We start from the raw sequence: 25694 nt of genomic DNA, 5'->3' as shown, positions 1-25694 counted from the left end.
ATAACAAATAAGAATTTATGATTTAAATATAAGGATTAATTAGCATTTTTTCAATGTTCATACCAGCATGAAATTGAAAAAAATCTGTTCAATCTTTATGTGGTGAACAGGAAATGTTCATTATCTCTGTGCAGGTTTGTCCGATACTTCAGGAGTGAAGAAATCTGTGATGATCATATTAGTGACAGGTTTCATCTTCCGTCAACTTTTCCATCATTTTGCTTATTCAGAGCTGAACACCTATATGCCCCTGTTCAATTGACAGTTTCATATATTTATAATAGAATGTTCCACATACCTTTTCCAAGATGCGTGACTTTCTTGTTGTTCGTTTGCGCTTCACGGTGTCCAGAAGGCGACGTATGGCGGGCTTCCCCATACCGATCTTCTCCAGGTCTTCTCCTTTGACATAGTCAAAATGTGCCAACCTGGAAGGTAAAGAGTTCCAACGACAGTTAAATAACCTCATCCCGAACTCCCAAGTCAATGACGGTCAAACATCACCTCATCACAACCGCCAACCAAGATGGTGAAATAATTTCATCACCGAGTCCCCTCTGACAGCTCTATTCCATGCCAGATAAGTTAGAAAGTCACAAACTCCAACCATGCCAGTCAAATAAAATCCTCATTGTTTCTTGTATCAATGACAGTTAATACTATAACCTCATTAAATCTCCACCTACGACTCACAGAGACCGACCGCTCCGCCCACAACAGAGGAACATTCACTTGTATCTCACCTAACAAACTCCAACCACAACAGTTAAATAATCTCAGCAATGTTTCGTCTGCGAGTCAAATACCCTTATCATTAACTCCACCCACGATTCTCCATGACAGCTCCACCTACGATCCTCCGACAGCTCCACCTACGATCCTCCGACAGCTCCACCTACGATCCTCCGACAGCTCCACCTACGATCCTCCGACAGCTCTACCTACGATCCTCCGACAGCTCCACCTACGATCCTCTGTGACAGCTCCTTCCTTGACATCTTAGCATTTGTAAGTTCCTTATCACACATTCCTTTCATTAATCATCACTACTTTATATTCTGTAGAAAATTATTTTAGAAAGTCACATAAACTCCAAATTCCCACGATAGTCGCATAGTGACCTAATTGAAGTTTTGCATTCACAAAGCATAAAAAAGTCCAAAGCTCTGTTTGTATGCAGCCAGCTTGTTGATTCCATAAAATAAAAAATAAAAATAAAAAAGACTTTCACTTTTTATTTCAAGATTTTCACAACTGGTATATAAATTAAATGCTGAGGCAGTTAAAAGTGTGCGGTTACAGTTGGTGTCCAGTTACAACTTAAGAGGCAAACACACAAAAATCCATGGTAGATTTGTTCATGGTGGGCCAAAGCTAGACTCAGCTCAGTAATCTGTACCTGATCAGGTAGTGTGTTTGTAAGTCAATATTTGTTAAGCAATAGATACATATATTTTTTACTTCAAAACTTTATCATAAAAGCCACCTGCTTATAAATGAACACATTGTCTAGACATCACAATATGTATACTAACCCATACAAAATATCCTTTAAAAAAAAGTGAAAATTCTAAAATTCTAAAACTTTCACTGAATCATGCAATCTTTTTCTCCCTCTATTTCAAGTATCTCCACTTCAAATAATATCATCATGTTTGCTGCAATATAATCTTGAGGAAAATGCCATTAACTGTACAAGTTTATTAAGTCAAATCCTTCAGCTGATGTAAAACATGCAATTTATTTATAACGTGAATTAACTCACTGAGTATAAGAGAAGACGTGTCCTCGTAAGTAAAATCCCAAATCTAAGTTTTACTGAATGTAGTTTACAGCAGGAAGTGCTGGGTACTTGATGCGTCTGGACCTCCTGCTAGCTCTGACCTGTGTTTTAATCGTAAGCGTGTGGAGGACTGATTAATGCTTCGTGTGGGGATTACATTTCAGTCATTCATGAGTAACATGTCCATTAAGTTCCCCCCAAACCCCGGGTTGCAGCTGCACAATCTTAACATCGTAAATGTAAAAGTTTGTTTACACTTAAAATCATCAAATTCTGTGGCCAACCTGCACAAATTCTCCGTAGCTACATATATAACCGGTTGAGGTGTTACAAAAAACAAACTTGATGCAGAAAATATAAAAGTTTGTTTATGTTTTAAATCATTAGATCCTTCAACCAGCCTTCACAAAATCGCCATGCATTTGATGTATACGGGGTGAGGCATCAGGGTGAGGCATCACACTTTAAGTTAAGTCGTAAAATCGGTGACTTTGTTTACATTTTTGTCACTATCGAAACATCTGATGGCCGTGAAAATCTGACAAGTCTGTGCATCATAGAAATGGTATCGTTGAATTGATCATAGAAATGGTATCGTTGAATTGTCAATTGCAGTTTATCAATATTCCTGCCCTTTGCGTGTGGGACGGGAATCCTTGTTTTGTCTATCAGCTGTTCATCATTTTTCTTATTCAGATTAAAAGTTTTTAAATTTTAGTTAACATACATATTGTATATTCAACATAGTTTTCCATAATCTGTCGTACCTTAAAACAGTTTTTCCTGGGATCAGAGTTGCAAATATTTCATTCATGCATGATAAAAAAAAGAAAACTGACAATTTTCAAAACAGACACCCGATGGTAAGTTTTTTTGTACTGCATACCTATATATATAAAACCCGAATGATCTTATCTAAAGGATATTACTCAGGCATTTAAACATGGATGACACACATATCTGATACAGATGTAATTATATATAAAGTCATAGTGTGTTTTTCAAAAGATATATATGTATGTTCCTATACATTTCAAATTCCCCAGAAAATACAACCATTTCCCATCTATTGACAAATTGCATTCCATTCTGACTCACATTTATTGAAAAAATAAACTGACTAAATATTAGAAAAGATTTGTAAAACATATGTAAACCTATTTTCTCTCTTTGATGAATAGAAGAAATAAGAGCAGTCTAGGTTATCTAACCAAATCTAGTAATTTCAGAAAATAGAACTGAATCAAAACCTAACAATACTTAAAGAGCTAAATATAAAGTCTAACATGAGTCTTTGAAGCAAAAATATAGGTCACAGTGATCTACATATCACAAGATGTCATGTTCTCCTTAAGGTCATAGGAGTGTATTGATAAATGGAAATAGGAAGTACATCCCTAGTTGAAGATCCAACGTAGGGAGACAGTATCACAATTTCCACATATTCTAATGTTTAATATTAAACTGATGAATTTTGTATGTTTATTATTGACAGAATAGTGTGTTCTCTTGATATTAAAGTATTTCAAAGCAATCCAGGCATTAATTCAGTTATTTTTTATCAATGACTCTAATATGTCAATTTTTCTGTACTTCAGAAAACCGGTTACTGTGAAGTTTTTCAAGAAAGATAACTCTTCCATGCAATTACTATGTGTATATGGTTTTATTATAAAGCGTCAATTTTTAATTGCTTATAGATCATTTATTTTATACAATTTTAGCATTTATTAAATAGATATACATTAATGCAATACTAATCTATGGCAGTATCATTTTTATTGACATTATTTTGCAAAAAAAATTGCCTCTCATTTTGTCTCTCATTTTTTTTTCAAAATTCACTCCTTTTTACATAATTTCCATTTAAAATCCTTAAAATTCTGACAACCTATATCTTTTTTGTGGCAGAAAATTTTCTTTACTTCAAAGCAATATAACTACAAAATTTGAAGAAAATCTACTGAGAAATGGTGACACATTCCTCTTAAGGTATCTCACCACCTAAATCTGATGACTAAGAGAATTGCAGTACCATAGAAATGTGGTAAAGTCTAATAAAAGTCAGTGAAGCGGAAAGGTCGCAGTGAGCGGATAAGTCATGTGATAGTATAGTATGTATTGTCCTCAAGAAGTATTAACATATATAAAAGGTTTAATAAGTATATGACTTATAGCATTAACCAAACTGAGTTAAATGCAAAGTCTAACCAAAATGCTGTGTGGATTGACGGATGTGTGGGGAACGAAAACATAAATTTACACTTAAACCTACCCACTGATGTACATGAAAAGGGGTTGTATCTGTTACTTCTGGTTAAAGATGATAACCATTAAAAGGCTGTAAGTATCACTTATAAACTATTATCAACATTTAAGTACATGGACAACCTTGTCAATTAAAATGTAAGGCCTCAAAGTGTCACTTACATCATTTTTTTATAAATTTTCTTGTCTTTATTCATATAAAAAAAGTATTTTATTTATTAATTGAAATTGAAAATAAAATACATTTGTTTTGAGATTCCAAAAAATAAAGAAATGAAACAAATATTCCTATCTTACAAATTCTTTGGGAAAACAAATAGTTTGAGATGTCTCAGCAAGAGAAATCATACATGATCGATGTAAGACTTCTAGATCACAAATAAATAAGAAGTCCACAAGACAAGTGGATTTTTTATAACACAGTAAAGATTTCACTTTCTGCGTCATTCAGCTACACCGTATTCCCTGTAATAAGCGCCCAGGACTCTTAAAAACATTTGCTAGAAGTAGGGCAATTAGTAGGGTAGTGAAATGTTAGTTATGAAAGAAAACAGTTGTTGTCACCAAAAGTCATTATAAATATCGAAGTATGGCTGGAGGTTTGGAAGGCAAATGTTTGGTATGATTCAGAGAAAGTCGAGCCAATTGTTCATTCCCTGTCATAAATCTCTGCTTTGAAATGTAAATACTACGAATCTTTGACTGGCCCCGTTCAGATATGTGTGGGGGTAGGGGTATTTCAATTCTTCCACAAAAGGGGGTAAGGATGCTTATAGGGGGATTTAGGGTGCTAATTACGGTGAATACGGTAGCTAACTGCATCCTACAGCATTACAAACAATTAATGTAGTGTTAATGGATTGAGGCAGAGAAACAAATTAAAACAATACAACATATGCGTAATATCTAACTTCAGTATAGTTCTACGAATCTGTACAATGTTGCGATTTGACATATCACATTTTATTTCTAGCTTTGTTTGTTGTTTTGTTAAACCCTATCTTCTCAAAACAGGATATCACAAATATCTGGATAAATAGTTTGACGTTATGCAGGCAATTTTATCAGAATTTTTCGATTCCCTGGAATTCGGTGAGATTGTATGTTTATAAAGTGAGATTGATTCAGAACTCAATATGACAGGCACTTTTAGGTCTAAGTGGAAACCATCTGTGATCAACTGTAGTAACGTCTAGAATTACAATTTTCACAGTAAATTTTAATTTTCTCCGTTACAAATCTATCCAGCTCCCAAATCTCATTTATTGATAGTACGCTATGTATATGTATGAATGCAATTTAGGCTTCCAGTAATATAGAGGTGTTGATCACTGGCCACTACTGGTCATAATTATAAATCATCATTTGTTGTTATGCAATAGGGAGTTTAAGGAAGTAGTGAAAAGAATACAATGTTTTCGCTGGTGATCAAACTGGTGACCCCAGGACTCCCTGAGCCAGACGCTTTACTGCTGAGATTCCCAGCCAGATGCTTTACTGCTGAGATTCTCAGCCAGATGCTTTCCTGCTGAGATTCCCAGCCAGATGCTCTACTGCTGAGATTCCCAGCCAGACGCTTTACTGCTGAGATTCCCAGCCAGACGCTCTTACTGCTGAGATTCCCAGCCAGACGCTCTACTGCTGAGACTGTCAGCCAGACGCTCTACTGCTGAGACTGTCAGCCAGATGCTTTACTCCTGAGATTCCCAGCCAGACCCTCTACTGCTGAGACTGTCAGCCAGACGCTTTACTGCTGAGATTCCCAGCCAGACGCTCTACTGCTGAGACTGTCAGCCAGATGCTTTACTCCTGAGATTCCCAGCCAGACGCTCTACTGCTGAGATTAAGGGACATTCCCTGTAGTCAAAGCTTAAAGTATGACAACTTCTGACACTATATATATATATATATACAATGCACATCCTTTATACACCATTGCCCCCTTTTGAACATCTTCACCTTCAACGACAACCACGTCTCAGGTTCATTAGCTCATCACCATCGAGATCTCGTTTACCTAAATGGCACCAATCTCGGGTAATGTGACAAGAATGTGAGGTTTCGCTGTGGATCAAACCTAAAGGATGTTTCTGATTACAGGTGTGATATTACTTATCTGAAAATACCTGTACACAATCATGTTGGAGTTGACATACTTTTTTCAGTTTTTAATTTATATCTGAGGATTTGAAACCAAGTAGCTAGAACTGTTCAAAATAGTGAACCAACTGGAAAAGCCAAAGTCATTTATCACTTGAAAACAATGCATCACAGAACATTAAACTTCCTTGACAAGCATTTAAGGCAAGTAATGACAAGGTTCAATGTTTATATCAAGGTTTGGCGTTGGTGTTGTGTAGAATGTAATGCTTTATTAATAGTACTGATGACCTTATCTTTTGAACTTTGTACATGAAAATTGATCCCAAGGAAGCAATTAATGAAAACAAAGTTTGGTAGCTGACAAACGACCCAGTTGAGTTCTACTACATTCCTCCCTCCTTTTTCCTTGGCCCCCCCCTCCCCCTCCCAAGACTTCACTATTAGGTTACAACCTGGGGTTCATTAGGGCATCCTCTCACCAAGCATTCACCCAGTACTTGAAACAAAGGTTGGTCACAGGCACCAATTTTTTAATAAAAGCAGAAAAATGAATGGCAAGATCAGGATTTGAATACAGGACCCTGTGCTAATTTAGCCACCCTGTCGCCGACCAACGACCCTAGTTACTGGAGTAATACAGACTTACCAACGTTACACTTTTCCCCCTCAATGACCTTTTTGATAGAAACAAAAATTTAGCATGTAACATCAGCAACTATCTTCACCAGAAATAATTAGCATATAACGTCAATAAAACTAAAGCTTTACATCCTTTAAACAGTTAATGTCATATGAGGACGAGCCAGGCTTGGTGGTAGAGAAAAAAACACTGACCTGGCGGCAGTCCAGTGGAGGTCTCCAGCCCATCACCCATGAGGGGGTGGAAGGCTATATAGTGGTCAGACACCTCAATGTCTCCTAAGTGTTCAGAGAAAAATGATGTAACAATGGTGAAAATTTCACTCATTGGAGTTCAAAGAATTATTTTCAATGTCACATTTAGTGATACTTACCGTAAGTAACACAATCTCCCCTCCCCCCCCCCCCCCCCCCCCCTTAATAATATGGGGTAGAGATCTAGTTGATGTTTATCTCTAGAATCAGAGTTGTATTAGGTTACTCTTGGTATTGACATTGGTATATATAAATGTAGGTGGCATATCTTAGAAAGACATGTAACATATGATGTCGGTATTCAAACAAACATAATCATATCTTTACTGTACTACGTACCCTCCCCTAACTACTGATCTCCCCTTACTTTACCGTACTACGTACCCTCCGCTAACTATTGATCTCCCCTTACTTTACGGTACTACGTACCCTCCCCTAACTATTGCCCTCCCCTTACTTTACCGTACTACGTACCCCCCCTTAACTATTGATCTCCCCTTACTTTACTATCTTAGAAAGACATGTAACATATGATGTCGGTATTCAAACAAACATAATCATATCTTTACTGTGCTACGTTCCCTCCCCTAACTACTGATCTCCCCTTCCTTTACCGTACTACGTACCCTCCCCTAAGTATTGATCTCCCCTTACTTTACCGTACTTCGTACCCTCCCCTAACTATTGATCTCCTATTACTTTACCGTACCACGTACCCTCCCCTAACTATTGATCTCCTCTTACTTTACCGTACTACGTACCCTCCCCCAACTACTGATCTCCCCTTACTTTACCGTACTACGTACCCCCCCTTAACTATTGATCTCCCCTTACTTTACCTTACTACGTACCCTCCCCTAACTATTGAACTCCCCTTACTTTACCGTACTACGTACCCTCACCTAACTATTGATCTCCCCTTACTTTAACATTGGGATAATTCCACAATTGTTCTATGTACCCTCCCCTAACTATTGATCTCCCCTTTCTTTACCGTACTACGTACCCTCCCCTACCTATTGATCTCCCCTTACTTTACGGTACTACGTACCCTCCCCTAACTATTGCCCTCCCCTTACTTTACCGTACTACGTACCCTCCGCTAACTATTGATCTCCCCTTACTTTACCGGACTACGTACCCTCCCCTAACTATTGATCTTCCCTTACTTTACGGTACTACGTACCCTCCCCTAACTATTGAACTCCCCTTACTTTACCGTACTACGTACCCTCCCTTAACTATTGACCTCGCCTTGCTTTACCGTACTACGTACCCTCCCCTAAGTATTGATCTCCCCTTACTTTACCGTACTACGTGCCCTCCCCTAACTATTGATCTCCCCTTTCTTTACCGTACTATGTTCCCTCCCCTAACTATTGATCTCCCCTTGCTTTACTGTACTACGTACCCTCCCCTAACTCCTGATCTCCCCTTGCTTTACCGTACTACGTACCCTCCCCTAACAATTGATCTCCCCTTACTTTACTGTACTACGTACCCTCCTCTAACTATTGATCTCCCCTTACTTTACCGTCCTACGTACCCTCCCCTAACTACTGATCTCCCCTTACTTTAACGTACTACGTACCCTCCCCTAACTATTGCCCTCCCCTTACTTTACCGTACTACGTACCCTCCCCCAACTACTGATCTCCCCTTACTTTACCGTACTACGAACCCTCCCCTAACTATTGATCTCCCCTGACTTTACCGTACTACGTACCCTCCCCTAAGTATTGATCTCCCCTTACTTTACCGTACTTCGTACCCTCCCCTAACTATTGGTCTCCCCTTACTTTACTGTACTACGTACCCTCCCCTAACTCCTGATCTCCCCTTGCTTTACCGTACTACGTACCCTCCCCTATCTATCTATTGATCTCCCCTTACTTTACCGTACTACGTACCCTCCCCTATCTATTGATCTCCCCTTACTTTACTGTACTACGTACTCTCCCCTAACTATTGATCTCCCCTTACTTTACTGTACTATGTACCCTCCCCTAACTATTGATCTCCCCTTACTTTACCGTACTACGTACCCTCCCCTAACTATTGATCTCCCCTTACTTTACCGTACTACGTACCCTCCCCTAACTATTGATCTCCCCTTACTTTACCGTACTACGTACCCTCCCCTAACTATTGATCTCCCCTTACTTTACCGTACTACGTACCCTCCCCTAACTATTGATCTCCCCTTACTTTACCGTACTACGTACCCTCCCCTAACTATTGATCTCCCCTTACTTTACCGTACTACGTACCCTCCCCTAACTATTGATCTCCCCTTACTTTACCGTACTACGTACCCTCCCCTAACTATTGATCTCCCCTTACTTTACCGTACTACGTACCCTCCCCTAACTATTGATCTCCCCTTACTTTACCGTACTACGTACCCTCCCCTAACTATTGATCTCCCCTTACTTTACCGTACTACGTACCCTCCCCTAACTATTGATCTCCCCTTACTTTACCGTACTACGTACCCTCCCCTAACTATTGATCTCCCCTTACTTTACCGTACTACGTACCCTCCCCTAACTATTGATCTCCCCTTACTTTACCGTACTACGTACCCTCCCCTAACTATTGATCTCCCCTTACTTTACCGTACTACGTACCCTCCCCTAACTATTGATCTCCCCTTACTTTACCGTACTACGTACCCTCCCCTAACTATTGATCTCCCCTTACTTTACCGTACTACGTACCCTCCCCTAACTATTGATCTCCCCTTACTTTACCGTACTACGTACCCTCCCCTAACTATTGATCTCCCCTTACTTTACCGTACTACGTACCCTCCCCTAACTATTGATCTCCCCTTACTTTACCGTACTACGTACCCTCCCCTAACTATTGATCTCCCCTTACTTTACCGTACTACGTACCCTCCCCTAACTATTGATCTCCCCTTACTTTACCATACTACGTACCCTCCCCTAACTATTGATCTCCCCTTACTTTAACATTGGGATAATTACACAATTACAGTTTGGTGTTCTTCAAAGAGTTTCAGTCTTCACAACAGCTGTTAAGTTTCATACAGTACCATACAATCCAACCTGTTCACGATCGTGAGAGTACTTTTATCTAAAAATCACCTACGTTAAGAAACCACTTTAAAACTCCACATTGCAGTTATTTCACAATAGCTGAACCAGTATCCTCATACCACTGCAAAACACTGTCACTACGCAATAAGGAAACTGGTTTTTTCAGCATGTCTTAAATGGCTTTGATAAATTATTTCTAAAAAGAAGACCATACCTTGCAGGACTTTGGTGAGAAATAGTAAAGATGAAATAAACAAAATATACTCAACAACCGTGTTCTGGGTGTTAACAATTAGTGGGGCTAGACCAGGATTCGAACCCTGGACCTCAGATTGGCACAGTTTCACTCTAACTAACTGATTTTTAACAAGATACAACCTGTATGAAGAGACAACTATTCAGATTTACCTTAGGATGTCTATCAGTACAGATTTACCTCAGGATGTCTCTCAGTACAGATTTACCTTAGGATGTCTCTCAGTACAGATTTGCCTTAGGATGTCTCTCAGTACAGGTTTTCCTTTGGATGTCTCTCAGTACAGGTTTACCTTGGGATGTCTCTCGATACAGGTTTACCTTAGGATGTCTCTCAATACAGATTTACCTTAGGATGTCTCTCAGTTCAGGTTTACCTTAGGATGTCTCTCAGGACAGGTTTACCTTTGGATGTCTCTCAGTACAGATTTACCTTAGGATGTCTCTCAGTTCAGGTTTACCTTAGGATGTCTCTCAGGACAGGTTTACCTTTGGATGTCTCTCAGTACAGATTTACCTTAGGATGTCTCTCAGTTCAGGTTTACCTTAGGATGTCTCTCAGGACAGGTTTACCTTTGGATGTCTCTCAGTCCAGGTTTACCTTAGGATGTCTCTCAGTACAGCTTTCCCTTAGGATGTCTCTCAATACAGATTTACCTTAGGATGTCTCTCAGTACAGGTTTACCTTAGGATGTCTATAAGTACAGGTTTACCTTAGGATGTCTCTCAGTACAGGTTTACCTTGGGATGTCTCTCGATACAGGTTTACCTTAGGATGTCTCTCAGTACAGGTTTAGCGTATACAAATATGTATGAAAGTTATCCAGATATATATGACAGAGACACTCCACTCCTTTAAAATACTAAGACATCCTCAATGAAATGTAGACTGGCCCTCCATCTCTAAAATATTGAATTACTTGAAAAAAAAAAAAAAAAAATTTGATCACTTGGATGTCTGATTCTAGAGACCGAGTTCGCATAATAACAGGGGGGGGGGGCAAGCCTAAATGAAACGGTCTAACCTGGATACTGTAAATTATCACCACACTCTGAACCCATGATATTATTTATATAAATGAATATTAAAGGTATATACTGGGATAGTAGGAAATCTATGGAAGACCATATTCATATTGAATTCTTCAAAAATAATGTTTTTAAAAAAAATATCAATGACCTGTTAAATAGTACTGAGGCTTTGAACAATGTAAAATCTGTTATTTCTGATAATTATAACTTGTGAAAAGTGTTGATAAATGTCAATTCAGAGAATAAGATCGAACATTGACCAAAATAATTGGAGTATAAAAATACTGACGATATTATTTTTAAAGAGACACAGCCAGATTTTAAATGTGTCTGTGCTGTGAGCACCTGTTGTGTTGGTTTATCTATTAAGTGAGCGATGTTCTTATGTGTGAAACTGTTCAGTTACACGTAAAACAACATCACAAAATATCATTTAACTTACTACTTCTAAAAATGCACCATTTTGTGCAAAAGTTATTAAACTTAAGACTGCAACTTGAGTTGAGAAAAAAAAATCTAATCTGTTGGCAGTCTGTATATACAGGTGCATCGCCGTGGAAACATCAATATCGTGTGAACAGGGAGATAGTACAGGGTTTTTGTGAGGGTAACTTCCGCCAACATTGAGGTATATAGGTAATTGTAGGTCCACGGCGGAAGATCTTTGATAATACATTGCTTGTCTTCATATCATCATGCAAGGTAATATTGATAGAGAGAAAAAAACGACTGAAATACCGAGGATTGCCAAACAGACTGGTCGAGGATATCAGCAGAGGGGGCACCAAGCTCACATCTGTGCCGGAGGGATATTGTGAACAGTTTTATCTGTGCCAGCCGGATACTTGATCTACAGACGATGCATCTACAGCCAGCCTCCTAAGCCATTCATAAAAACTCACTCCTAGAGGTGTATTCCATTAGTTTCCTGAACTTGCACTTTTGGCAAATAATTCAGTCAAGGAAATTATTGAACAAAATTTTACAAGTCATACATTATTTTTTTACTCTAACCGAGTCGTCGAAAGAAAATGCAAATAATACTTGACACTGCAAAATCCTCTATCTTCAAAACTAGTAACTATTTGAATACATCTAATAGGTTGTTTCTATTGTCACAGTATTCACCAATTGAAACATTTTACCATTTAAACAAAGAAAATTGACCTCAATCAAGTTCACTCAATTTGTAAGTTCACTTAATGACAAAAAAACTTCAGCTGATCAAATGCAAGCAAACATAACTATTTGTTGGAGGTGGGGTACATTTTTTTAATGAGTATTCTTATCTGCACACTGTAAATGTAAGTATTTTAGCGGTAATCTTATTTCAACACTTTTCGTGTTTTAAAAATTTGTTCTATAACATGTTTGGGCTATATGAAATTTCTAGCCATGTGCTAACCTGGTGAAATTTCTAGCCATGTGCTAACCTGGTGAAATTTCTAGCCATGTGCTAACCTGGTGAAATTTCTAGCCACATGCTAACCTGGTGAAATTTCTAGCCATGTGCTAACCTGGTGAAATTTCTAGCCATGTGCTAACCTGGTGAAATGTCTAGCCATGTGCTAACCTGGTGAAATTTCTAACCATGTGCTAACCTGGTGAAATTTTGATACTACACCAAAAGAAGTATGGCGCCCTTGTCCCTGTTTTGATCTAAACATGACCAACAGTTAAATAAAAGTAAAATGTTCTATTTTGACAAATGAAAATGGTTATCTACTATACTGTACCTTGGATCTAGTATATTTTCAGGTTCAAAATCAGAAAAACTGTGGATATTTATTGTACATCAATTTTTTGTGGTCGTTAAAGTTCTTAATTTGAACAATATACAATGAACATAGGAATTTTCTTGACTTTAACACGCTTATATGGCAGCAAGCATACATGTACTGTTTTTAGACAAGGAGTCATCGAATGCATGAACATATAATATAAACGCATGATCATTAATCATTTGTTTCTTTTGACCAACAGTTAAAGTGGCAAACTGATATAGGTGCCTAGCATACCTTAGCATACCTTAGAATACCTTAGCGTATCTTAGCGTACCTTAGCATACCTTAGCATACCTTAGTGTACCTTAGCATACCTTAGCATATCTTAGCGTACCTTAGCATACCTTAGTGTACCTTAGCATCCCATAGCGTATCTTATCATACCTTAGCATACCTTAGCATACCTTAGCGTACCTTAGCATACCTTAGCGTACCTTAGCATACCTTAGCATATCTTAGCGTACCTTAGCATACCTTAGCATACCTAAGCATACCTTAGCGTACCTTAGCATACCTTAGCGTACCTTAGCATACCTTAGCGTACCTTACACACCATACCTCTTGGGTGTGCTAAAATAAGTCCATTGACAGTGTTTGTTTTAAATAACAACTAGAATTTTGTTTTTGTGAACAAAAACATATGTCTCCCCTTATTAGCCAATAGACAAACTTCGGTATAAAAAGTGCCATATCTCTTTATATAGTGGGGCACGAGACTCGAATTTAGAATGTGACACTCCTACTTCACAAGATACATGAAAACTATGGCAAATTTGGTCAACGTAGGTGATAAACTTCGGTATTAAAAATAAACAAAGGGCCATTCCTCTGCATATAGTGGGGCACGAGACCTAGTTCCAGTGCACTGCACACCTTATGTGGGTGATGCAGGTATATTTTAAGTTTGATTAAGATATCTTTAATGGTTTAGAAGTTATGCTGTGGACATACTTCGGTACTAAAATAAACAAAGGGCGATAACTCTGTATATAGTGGGTCATAAAACCAGATTTTAGTGCGAGAGCTTCCGCCTTCCCAAGATACATAAATATGGTAAGTTTGGTCAGCGTAGGTGAAATAACATGGAACTTATACTCCGGACAAAACTTCAGTATTAAAATTAAACAAATGGTCATAACTCTGTATATAGTGAAGCTGGAGACCTAATTCTAGTGCACTGCACACCTTCTGTGGGTGATGCAGGTATGCTTTAAGTTTGATTAAGATATCTTAAATGGTTTAAAATTTACAGGCCGGACAAGAATTTTTACTGAAAATGTTGCACTTATTTGACCTTTGACCTTGAGGTGAAGGTCAGTGTGACCTAATCCCAGTGCACTGCAGACCTTCTGTAGGTGATGCATGCATACCTTAAGTTTCATCAAGATATCTTTGACGGTTTAAAAGTCATGGCCTGGACAAGTTGCGACTAGAAGAGGAAGAAGAAGAAGAACCAGTACTAATACAATATGTCTCCCTTCATTAAAGACAGCCAGCGATCTTTAATTGATTTATGATCAATCATTGATTCATTTATTGATGGATCTAGAAATCACAGCCAACAGACTTAAATGCTACTCAAAGATCCCTGTCGCACTGAACGGTGGATTTTGTTCTTATATACATGTACATGTTTCAACCGGTTGACGGTAGGAATTAGGATGTTATTATTTTCTCTTTGGTATGAGATATACCAATAGGTGGCGCTATTGGTGGTATTTGCATGTGCGAATGGGCAGGGTTGTTACCTATACATGTCATTCAGGCGACACAGGTAACAGGAAGCACAGGTATACAAAAAAAATAAAGGGTGTTTATTATATTGAGATAAATAGGTTAGGAGTTGTACATTATTGTGTAATTGTGTTTATTAATCATGGTGATTGTAAATAAACATAGGTCAGTGCCTATGTCGCTGGGAAATACAGTTTTGTATTCGTGTTGTTTATATAGAAGAAAACTGTAGCACACAATTGGACCTGTACACTTCCGTTGACTAGGTAGCTCAGTTTGTTAAAGCGATTAATTATGTAGAACAATCTGAAGTCTAGGGTTAAATCCTGCTCTGGCGCTCAATGATTACATTTTGTTTATCAAATCTCTATTATTTTTTCATGAAAGTAATGCAAGGTATAGTTTTCTATTCATATCTTTTTATCTAAGCTTTAGTCATGAAAGAAAAAAAAATGTTTCTAATGTATAGTTACAGTTTTAGTAATGGTACGAGGATACGTCAGTCTTTAAAAAGAAAATAAACAACAAAAATGACCATTGGCCGAGTTTTTTTTTTTTTACTGTCTCAAATCTTCAGGCTTTAAATAAACATAAAATGCATGATAAAGCTAAAAGGTGTCAGTAGCTCATTTTTAATTAATTCAACATTTAGAAAGAAAATGAAATAAAGGGAAGTTGTATATGAATCATCTAATGAACGATGTAGCTGATAATTTGCAGACATATTGATTATATAATACATAAAAGTACAGCCTCTTTGTTGGCTTTGTATCACCCACCACAGGGGGTCAGTATTATTTATCTATATATAAAACGACATAAATATGTGAATGAATGATGATGTAAGCTCCGTATAAAACGGTCCACCAGACATTGCAGGCAATATTTATATATCGTGAGATCAATAAGAACGCCTCACAGTAATCAATCAAAGAGGTTTTATTGGAGGATATGAAAAAATAATGTGTAACTTACAAACATCTACGTGATACTGATATTCTTGTTGTCTGTACATGTACTGTTATAGTCCGGAAGGCACTCTGCCATAAAACCAGATCATGTATTTCCTCAAAAGATTTTAATTACATCATAAAACATTTACATCGATGCAGGACACGATATTTTGATCATTTCTGGTATAAAAAATATGTGCGTGCAAACAACAACAGCAGCACACGTAAACATAGTAATTGCTGGACTTTTACCCGCAACAAGTTCAGCTATATTTTTCAAAATCATGACATATTTTCGTAAATTGGACAAGAGCCTCGATCCCTTAACTTTAACACTCACTCCCAGATTTAAGCAATCATTACAAAACATTCTCATTAAAAGCCATACAGAACTGTCAACAGATCCCCCTGCTTTAAGTTTACCCTCTCAGCGCCAAAAAAGGACAAGAAACACTATTCCTTTACATAAGATTGGAATCTGTGGTCCCAATTGCAGCAAAGATGCTTCTAAGCAGAAGAAATATGAGGAGTAGGTTTACAGGGGCGTAGCTATAGCTAGCCCTTATTCGGAGTTGATTCGTTTCAGAGCAAGCCAAGGGCAGGGCCTTGGTAGGGAGACAAGGGGGTTCAACAAACATTGTTTTTATTTTGTCTTTCTGTTCGTGTGGTGGATCCACCTGCATACTAGCAAACAGGCAGCTATTTGCCTGGCTTATACATACTTAAAAGCCCAAGTAATATCTTTTGTCTTTACTAGTCACAAGGGGAGATTATGATAATCTTCCTTTACACAATAATTTATTCCAAGGTCCCAAGGACCAAACATTCTTCTTTAAAAATTTGGTTTGGATCCCTCTTAATGTGTGTATGGATATAGGGTTGGGATAAATAAAATGTAATTATGACCCTGGGACTACGTACCCAAGGGCAGGCAAACCCTGGTAGCAGGCATGTGTTTATCCCTTTATATTTCAACTTACTGTATATGACCAAATTGTTAAAAACAGTGGCTGGCAAATCCGGTTGGTTATAGGGAGGGAATATCAGTTAGTGAGTCAAGACAGTTGTGGGATCGAACAACGTTACACGATGTGCGGTGTGCGCACGATGTGTGCACGGTGTGTGAACGATAACAAATTGGACGATCATTGCTTGGGCACATTTGTGCGGACGATGGGCAAACGTTGTGCGATAACAATCGTGGTTGGTGTAAATTGAGGAATGCCTTAATAATATAAACGGTTTTGTGCATGTGTTTAAACACATAAACTTGATTATTTAGTAAGTCTCTATATTCTATCTACATCTTTAAACTTATTTTTCTGTCTATACTTTCTTAAATTTAGAAATTGTGTTTTTGGTGTTTTTTAAACAACCTAAATCGACACATGTAAATTTACAACACAGTCTCGGCAATACAGGTAAACAAAGCCACTCTGTACCTGTACCTGGACCGTAGTTATCCCCAGCCCGGGGAACTTACGTAACTCGCCAAGGTGTGAAAACCAGGTGAAGGGGAGCTATAGACCAAAACAAATGCAAAAAAAACGTGTCAGGCACAGGCCAGGTAAACCTCTGGTCACTCATCAAATTGTTATTTACCTGTCCTGTTACCTAGGATCTAAACCCATTATTGACAGTCTAACGGTCACTGTAACACTGTGTAACACGCATTGTAAAATTGTACATAATCGTATTTATTATAATAAGAAATTACAATAATATATACAGTGTACATTATTGCATACGAGCCTTTCGTATTTTTTTCATTCCGTAATATTGATTAACAAATTGTACCAAATCGCAGTTGTGCGGAGAAAAGCGCACAACGAGGCAAACAATTGTTAAATCGCATAGTTGTGCGCACCATTTGTGGACGATGTGCAGACGGTGTGTGAACTGTGTGCACACGTTTTTTTTTATGCATTGTGTGGTCACACAACTGTACCATAATATGACTCTGGGACTAATTTAAGTCCCAAAGGACAGTGCTAGACCCCAGAGGACAGTGCTAGACCCCAGAGGACAGTGCTAGACCTCAGATGACAGTGCTAGACCCCAGAGGGCAGTGCTAGACCCCAGAGGACAGTGCTAGACCCCAGAGGGCAGTGCTAGACCCCAGAGGACAGTGCTAGACCCCAGAAGACAGTGCTAGACCCCAGTGGACAGTGCTAGACCCCAGAGGGCAGTGCTACACCCCAGAGGACAGTGCTACACCCCAGAGGACAGTGCTAGACCCCAGAGGGCAGTGCTAGACCCCAGATGACAGTGCTAGACCCCAGAGGACAGTGCTAGACCCCTGTGGACAGTGCTAGACCTCAGAGGACAGTGCTAGACCCCAGAGGACAGTGCCGGGCTCTGAGGGCCAATCCTGATTACATGACTTTGTTTGCCCAGCAATGGTATACAGTGCATATGATCATGGAGTGGCGACAAATGTATGCAAATTGTTATAAACATATAGAGGTCTATTAAGTAAAAAGTGAATGTTAAGAGGTACCTGGTGACTTGGAGGTCATCCCTTAGTTTGGTGTAGAACTGCTCTAGCTGGACCTCGGTCAGTAAGTCGTACAGCCATTCCTGACCGTCTTCCTCACTCATCCTGTCTGACTGGACATTGGCAGCAACACTGAAGAAAAAGATAGCAGTCATATAAAACACAATCGTAGTTAATATCAAAGTTTTACCTTAGNCAGCTACAGGAAGAATATCAGTGTTTGACTCATAAGAGCCTATTAAAAGATTTAAACATATGACGCCTGTGACCTTGAATGTAGAAAAAGGACATTAGGTTGAACAGAGTTTAAAGTCTTCCAACCAAGCATGCTTTTGGCAAAATATCATAACCCTGGATCTATTGGTTATACAGAACAAGTCATTTAAAGATTTAAACATATATTGACCACTGTGACCTTGAATATGGGCGAAGGTCATTCATTTTGACAAAATTGGTAGCCCTTCATCCCAGCCTGTTAATGACCAAATATCATCGGCCCCTGTGACCTTGAATATATGTAAAGGTCATTCATTTGAATAAACTTGGTTGCCCTTTATCCAAGCATGCTACTGGCCAAATATCATCATCCTAAGACTTTCGGTTATTTAGAAGAAGTTGTTAAAAGGTTTTAAACATATTTTACCCCTGTGACCTTGAAAATAAGTAAAGGTCATTCATTTGAACAAACTTGGTAGCCCTTTATCCTGGCATGTAACTGGCCAAATATCATTATTCTAGGCTTTTTAGCTATTCAGAAGAAGTTATTTAAAGGTTTTAAACATATTTGACCCCTGTGACCTTGAAAATGGACGAAGGTACCCTAGGGTCTGAAGGGAGGGGCTAAAGAGGATAAATTGGCTGAAATTTCAACAATCTTTTTCCATGTGAGCGATTTGTATTTTTTACCTGTACAACAATGTGACGAAATTGCACATTTTTCCTTGACAGATGCAACAACATCATCACAGAGAAAGACGATAGACACAAGGAAGAACAGCACATAGAAGACGCACTCAAATGTTGTGGCTACCCTGACTGGTCAATTAACAAAGTGAAAATGCTGTAACTTTGATTTTACATATTTCAAAACTGATAAATCTTATTGAAGACAATTACAGTTAAAATACCAGTTATATAAAACACAATTATAGTTATATTACAGCTATACTTCATTACTATTAGGAAACGGTTAAAACTTAATGTCCCGAGCTGATGTGGATCCCCGGAGGACCTCTTGAAATTGCTGCCCAACTCACTGTATCATTCCAGGAAAACTTCTTAACAGTCTATTTGAAATCAATCACCTACTTCCAAACAAAAGCATCTGTCCAAATATAATTTTCACTATACATTATTATTACTATTAGTAGTGTTTTTTCAATGCAATTTGTAAAAGGATATGTCTGCATTTTCCTGAGATATGTGGGATACAATAAGGTCAGAATTGTGAAAATTTTATGATTGTTTTAGACTGTTGCATCTAATGTAACTCCTTAACTAGTTCTCAGAAATAGCAATAAATTAATTTCATAGATCCATTTTTTGTAGAAACAACAGATTGGAAAAGTAGAACTTTTCATGTATTATAAATGTGCTTACATTGTACTTTCATTAAGGAACTCACACTGACGTTTATGAATAATAATTTTTAAACTGCATTGTACAATAATACACATACCAGGTATAATTGATTTAGCACTATATAACATGTAGGAGAACTTTTCAATGGTGACTGCTTGCTGCTGATTGGACATATAAAGTGCCATATATTTTCATATATTAACATTTCCATTGTAAGTTCCTTCATAAGCATTGCCAGAAGAAATTATGTGCATAGGGCTAGAAACACAATGTGATCAGCATCATTTTGAAGCTTCTAGTAGTCTATGGGCTTTATCAATCAAAAGGAAACCTTTTTTTACTGAACATTTATAGCGTGACAGCTGAAAGCTACTCCATTGTACAGACATAAACCAACGAAAATCATTATCATTTATACTGAAACAAGAAAATACGTCATGAAAACAATTCCATACTTTAAATATATCTTAATATTGAGATTCATTGCAGCAGCAATTTGAAACTGCACACAACAGGCTGTCTACTACAAGTGCTGGTGGCACTGAGTTTGTCATGCCAGCTGTACTACAAAATGTATACATCAGTTGTATGTGACTCGATAGGAGGGCAACGGGGACCACGCGTAGACATGGATCTGTGGACCTCAGCTGCTGTGACAGACAATCCGCATCTGAAGAGCTGTCCAACTTGTGGAGGGGCCCTGGACAGCCCTTTGACTTTTGAAATCTAAAGAGGGTCTGGTAAGAGGCAACTTACTCCCTCGCGTCGGGTGAAAGGCAGACGTTAAAAAAACACTCAACCAACCAACCAATGTATGTAACTCAGTCAAATACTGCAAATCACTTTAAACACAGTTCATAAGACAACTAACTTTTTGTTAAATTCCCAAGGAGAGGTGGACATGTCTTAAAACATTATGTTGCCCTCATGTGCTTGAGTTTCCCCAATCATATTTCCCTTATTCAGAGCCTCTCTAGAAAAATAGGCAAGAGTCATTACAATCAAATTCCGAATGGCTGAAGCAGACGACACCAATATCAATGGTGCATCAACTTGATCACCTTATTGCCCTTGTAGTAGGGAAATATGATTCTTTGTTTCTTCTCGATAAATCATGTTTAACTTGGGCTTTGTCCTCTTGGATCATGATTGAAATCATTTAAACTAGAAAATGTCTGTAAGACATTAATGCCCCCGCTCATGGATGGGACGGGACGGACATGGGCAACACTTTATGCCCCCCTCCCTCCCCCCATTTTATGGCAGGTGCATAACAAATAATCATGATTCCCTCACTACAACAAGGGCAGTAAACGCATAAAATATCTTGGGAATATGTGAAATAGTTCAAATATTTCAATTGAAAAAAACAGTATTCCCAAAAATTGGATGTTTTACAGTAGCTAACTGTTACATACCTGTTTCCTGTACTGACTTACAGTGTATATTATTCTGGATTGTTAAAAACAATTGAACATATATACAGATAACACAGTGCAACACATACATGTACAGATAACACAGGGCAGTTCTGTACACAGGTCACAGGTCCAAAAACCTATACCGTATCTATTGATATATCCCCTGTAGCTGTGTATAATTACATCCCCTGTAGCTGTGTATAATTATATACAATGTATTACACTTTATCTGGATATAGTTTATAGCGGTATTACGTTAACTTGTATAATTATATACAATGTATTGCACTTTATCTGGTTATAGTTTATAGCCGTATAACATTAACTTGAACCGACTTGCAATCTCAAACATTTTATCAATCTTTGAACAAATACACTATACAAATCCCCTGTAGCTGTGTATAATTACATCCCCTGTAGCTGAGTATAATTATATACAATGTATTAAACTTTATCTGGTTATAGTTTATAGCCGTATAACATTAACTTGAACCGACTTGCAATCTCAAACATTTTATCAATCTTTGAACAAATACACTATACAAATCCCCTGTAGCTGTGTATAATTACACCCCCTGTAGCTGTGTATAATTATATACAATGTATTACACTCCATCTGGTTATGGTTTATAGCGGTATAACATTAACATGTATAATTATATACAATGTATTACCCTTTATCTGGATATAGTTTATAGCGGTATAACATTAACTTGCATAATTATATACAATGTATTACACGTTATCTGGATATAGTTTATAGCGGTATAACATTAACTTGCATAATTATATACAATGTATTACACTCTATCTGGTTATAGTTTATAGCAGTATAACATCAACTTGAACCGACTTGCAATCTCAAACATTTTATCAATCTTTGAACAAATACACTATACAAATCCCCTGTAGCTGTGTATAATTATATACAATGTATTGCACTTTATCTGGTTATAGTTTATAGCGGTATAACATTAACTTGCATAATTATATACAATGTATTACACTTTATCTGACTATAGTTTATAGCGGGATTACATTAACTTGGATAATTATATACAATGTATTACACTCCATCTGGTTATGGTTTATAGCGGTTTAACATTAACTTGTATAATCATATACAATGTATTACACTTTATCTGACTATAGTTTATAGCGGGATTACATTAACTTGGATAATTATATACAATGTATTACACTCTATCTGGTTATAGTTTATAGCAGTATAACATCAACTTGAACCGACTTGCAATCTCAAACATTTTATCAATCTTTGAACAAATACACTATACAAATCCCCTGTAGCTGTGTATAATTACATCCCCTGTAGCTGTGTATAATTACATCCCCTGTAGCTGAGTATAATTATATACAATGTATTACACTCCATCTGGTTATGGTTTATAGCGGTTTAACATTAACTTGTATAATCATATACAATGTATTACACTTTATCTGACTATAGTTTATAGCGGGATTACATTAACTTGGATAATTATATACAATGTATTACACTTTATCTGGTTATAGTTTATAGCAGTATAACATTAACTTGAACCGACTTGCAATCTCAAACATTTTATCAATCTTTGAACAAATACACTATACAAAGACATCTTTACAAGAAAATGTGTATATCTCATCAATACTTATTCAGCAAGATATAAATCTTTAGAAGTGTCCTCAAAATATTTGTATTAGTTTTACCCAAATATCTAACATTCATTATATAATGCGTGCAAAGTTGATTTTAAACTTATCAAATTAAATTCAAATTTAAAATCTCTCCATTATCCCTGATAAGACATTACAAAATGGATGGATATCGCCTATGTAAAAAAGCTGTACTGTGATTCACATGCACATTATTGATACTTGTATGGGTGAGATTTAAGTTTAGGAATAAAAACATATCTAATAGACAAAAAATTGAAAACCTATTTCTGAGATAAGTTTAGCAAAAACTTTTTTGTTTATAGAATCTTAAAATACTTCAGATATTTTGTTAAGATTGACTATATATTTGCTGTAATGATTGTCCCTGAAGCATGTCTATACTTCTTTAGATATACAACCAGAAAAATCAACTATCAACTAAAACTTAAGGTATTAATATAAAGTTTGATCTTACTGTTAAATTAATGATGTGTACATTAAGGAATATGTACTTTTTGTTAGTTTTAAACATCTAGCACACCAACTAAATGAAAATTACAAATGAAATATAACATGTAGACATTCTGTATGTAAATTATGATTATAAAGAGGCCCAATGGGCCTGCATCGCTCACCTGGTATAAATCTCACACTTGTAACCTTAAAAGTGATCTAAAATAAAGGTACAGGCAAAATATCAGTATTTATGATTAGAATTCATTCAAAAGAACCTGTTAATATTTTTTAAAACATTTCACCCCTGCGATTGAAAGTCGAACAAAGTCATTATGTTGAACAAATTTTATAGCCTTTCATCTCAGGATGCAACTTGCAAAAGTATCAACATCCTGGGACCCATGGTTATTCAGAAGAGGTTGTTTAAAGATTTTAAACAAATTTGACCCCTGTGACCTTGAATATAAGTGAAGGTCATTCAATTGAACAAACTTGATAGCCCTTTACCCCAGCATGATACTGGCCACATATCATCACCCTGGGCATTTGGGTTATTGAGAAGAAGTTGTTTAAAGTTTTTAACGTATTTGACCCCTGTGACCTTGAATAGGGGTGAAGGTCATTCATTTGACCAAACTTTGTAGCCCTTCATCTCAGCATGCTACTGGCCAAATATCATCACCCTGGGCATTTTGGTTATTCAGGAGAAGTTGTTTAAAGGTTTTTTAAGATAATTGACCCCTGTGACCTTGAATACAAGAAGCCCAATGGGCCTGTATCGCTCACCTGGTTTTAATCTCACACTTGTAATCTTAAAAGTGGACTAAAATACAACTACAGGCAGAATATCAGTGTTTGATTCATAAAAACTTATTAAAAGATTTAAACATATGACGCCTGTGACCTTGAATGTCGAACAAGGACATTAGGTTGAACAGAGTTTATAGTCTTCAAACCCAGCATGCTTTTTGCAAAATATCATTACCCTAGACCTTTTGGCTATACAGAACAAATCATTTAAAGATTTAAACATATATTGACAACTGTAACCTTGAGTATGGGCGAAGGTCATTCATTTGAACAAACTGGGTAGCCCTTCATACCAGCATGTTAATAGCCAAAGATCATTACCCTTGGCCTATTGCTTATTAAGAAGTCATTCAAAGGTTTTAAAAATAGTTGACCCCTGTGACCTTGAATATAAGTCAAGGTCATTCATTTGAACAAACTTGAAAGCCCTTTATCCCAGCATGTTACTGGCCAAATATCATCACCCTAGGCCTTTTGGATATTCAGTAGAACTTGTTTAAAGATTTTAACATATTTGACCCCTGTGACATTGAATATAAGTCAAGGTCATTTATTTGAACAAACTTGGAAGCCCTTCATCCAGGAATGTTACTGGCTAACTAGCATCACCCTAGGCCTCTTGGGTATTCAGAATAAGCTGTTTAAATGTTTTGTACATATTTGACCCCTGTGATCTTGAATATAATTCAAGGTCATGTATTTGAACAAACTTGCTAGTCTTTCATCCCAGCATGTTACTGGCCAAATGTAAGCACCCTATGCCTCTTGGTTATTCAGAAGAAGTTGTTTAAATGTTTTGAACATATTTGACCCCTGTGACCTTGAATATTTGTCAAGGTCATTCATTTTAACAAACTTGGTAGTCCTTTATCCTAGCATGTTAATGGCCAAATATCATTATCCTAGGCCTCTTAGTTATTCAGAAGAAGTTGTTTAAAGATTTTTTAAGACAATTGACCCCTGTGACCTTGAATATTTGTCAAGGTCATTCATTTGAACAAACTTGGTAGCCCTTCATCCCAGCATGCTTCTGGCCAATTATCATCACTCTGGGCATTTTGGTTATTCAGAAGAAGTTGTTTCAAGTTTTTAACATATTTGACCCCTGTGACTTTGAAAATAGGTGAAGGTCATTTATTTGAACAAATGTGGTAGCCCTTCATCCTAGTTTGGTTCTGGCCAAATATCATCACCCTAGGCCTCTTGGTTATTGAGAAGGAGTTGTTTAAAGTAAAATATTGACGCTGGACGACGGCAAACGACGGACGGACGACGGACGCTGCACCAAGGCATAAGCTCACTTGGCCCTTCGAGCCAGGTGAGCTAAAAATACTAATGAAATGACATATACATATATTTCCTTCATCTGATTCACATACCAATTAAACTATTCAAACAG

The 25694-nt window shown here is 37.3% G+C and overlaps 1 protein-coding gene across 6 annotated transcripts in view; it reads right to left on the bottom strand.

Moving 5' to 3' along the window:
• The window catches only part of LOC110457794 (activated CDC42 kinase 1-like), a 69535-nt gene that overhangs the window by 31629 nt on the left and 12212 nt on the right, over nt 1-25694 (bottom strand). For 4 of the 6 annotated variants that reach the window (XM_021509196.1, XM_021509198.1, XM_021509197.1 and 1 more), the window contains exons 2-3: nt 18372-18500; nt 299-428 (exon numbers count right to left, since the gene is read on the bottom strand). In XM_021509196.1, the coding sequence (XP_021364871.1) occupies nt 299-428; nt 18372-18472 (231 nt within the window). In that variant the 5' untranslated portion in view covers nt 18473-18500. Of the gene's footprint in view, nt 1-298; nt 429-743; nt 761-828; nt 872-18371; nt 18501-25694 lie in introns of those variants that run through there. The other 2 variants (XM_021509200.1, XM_021509199.1) reach the window with 2 other exon arrangements.

Source organism: Mizuhopecten yessoensis, unplaced genomic scaffold (genome assembly GCF_002113885.1).
Source record: "Mizuhopecten yessoensis strain PY_sf001 unplaced genomic scaffold, ASM211388v2 scaffold9311, whole genome shotgun sequence".
Classification (NCBI taxonomy): Eukaryota; Metazoa; Mollusca; class Bivalvia; order Pectinida; family Pectinidae; genus Mizuhopecten; species Mizuhopecten yessoensis.
The sequence above is the reverse complement of the archived record's forward strand: the minus strand, read 5'-3'. Positions and strand labels throughout refer to the sequence as shown.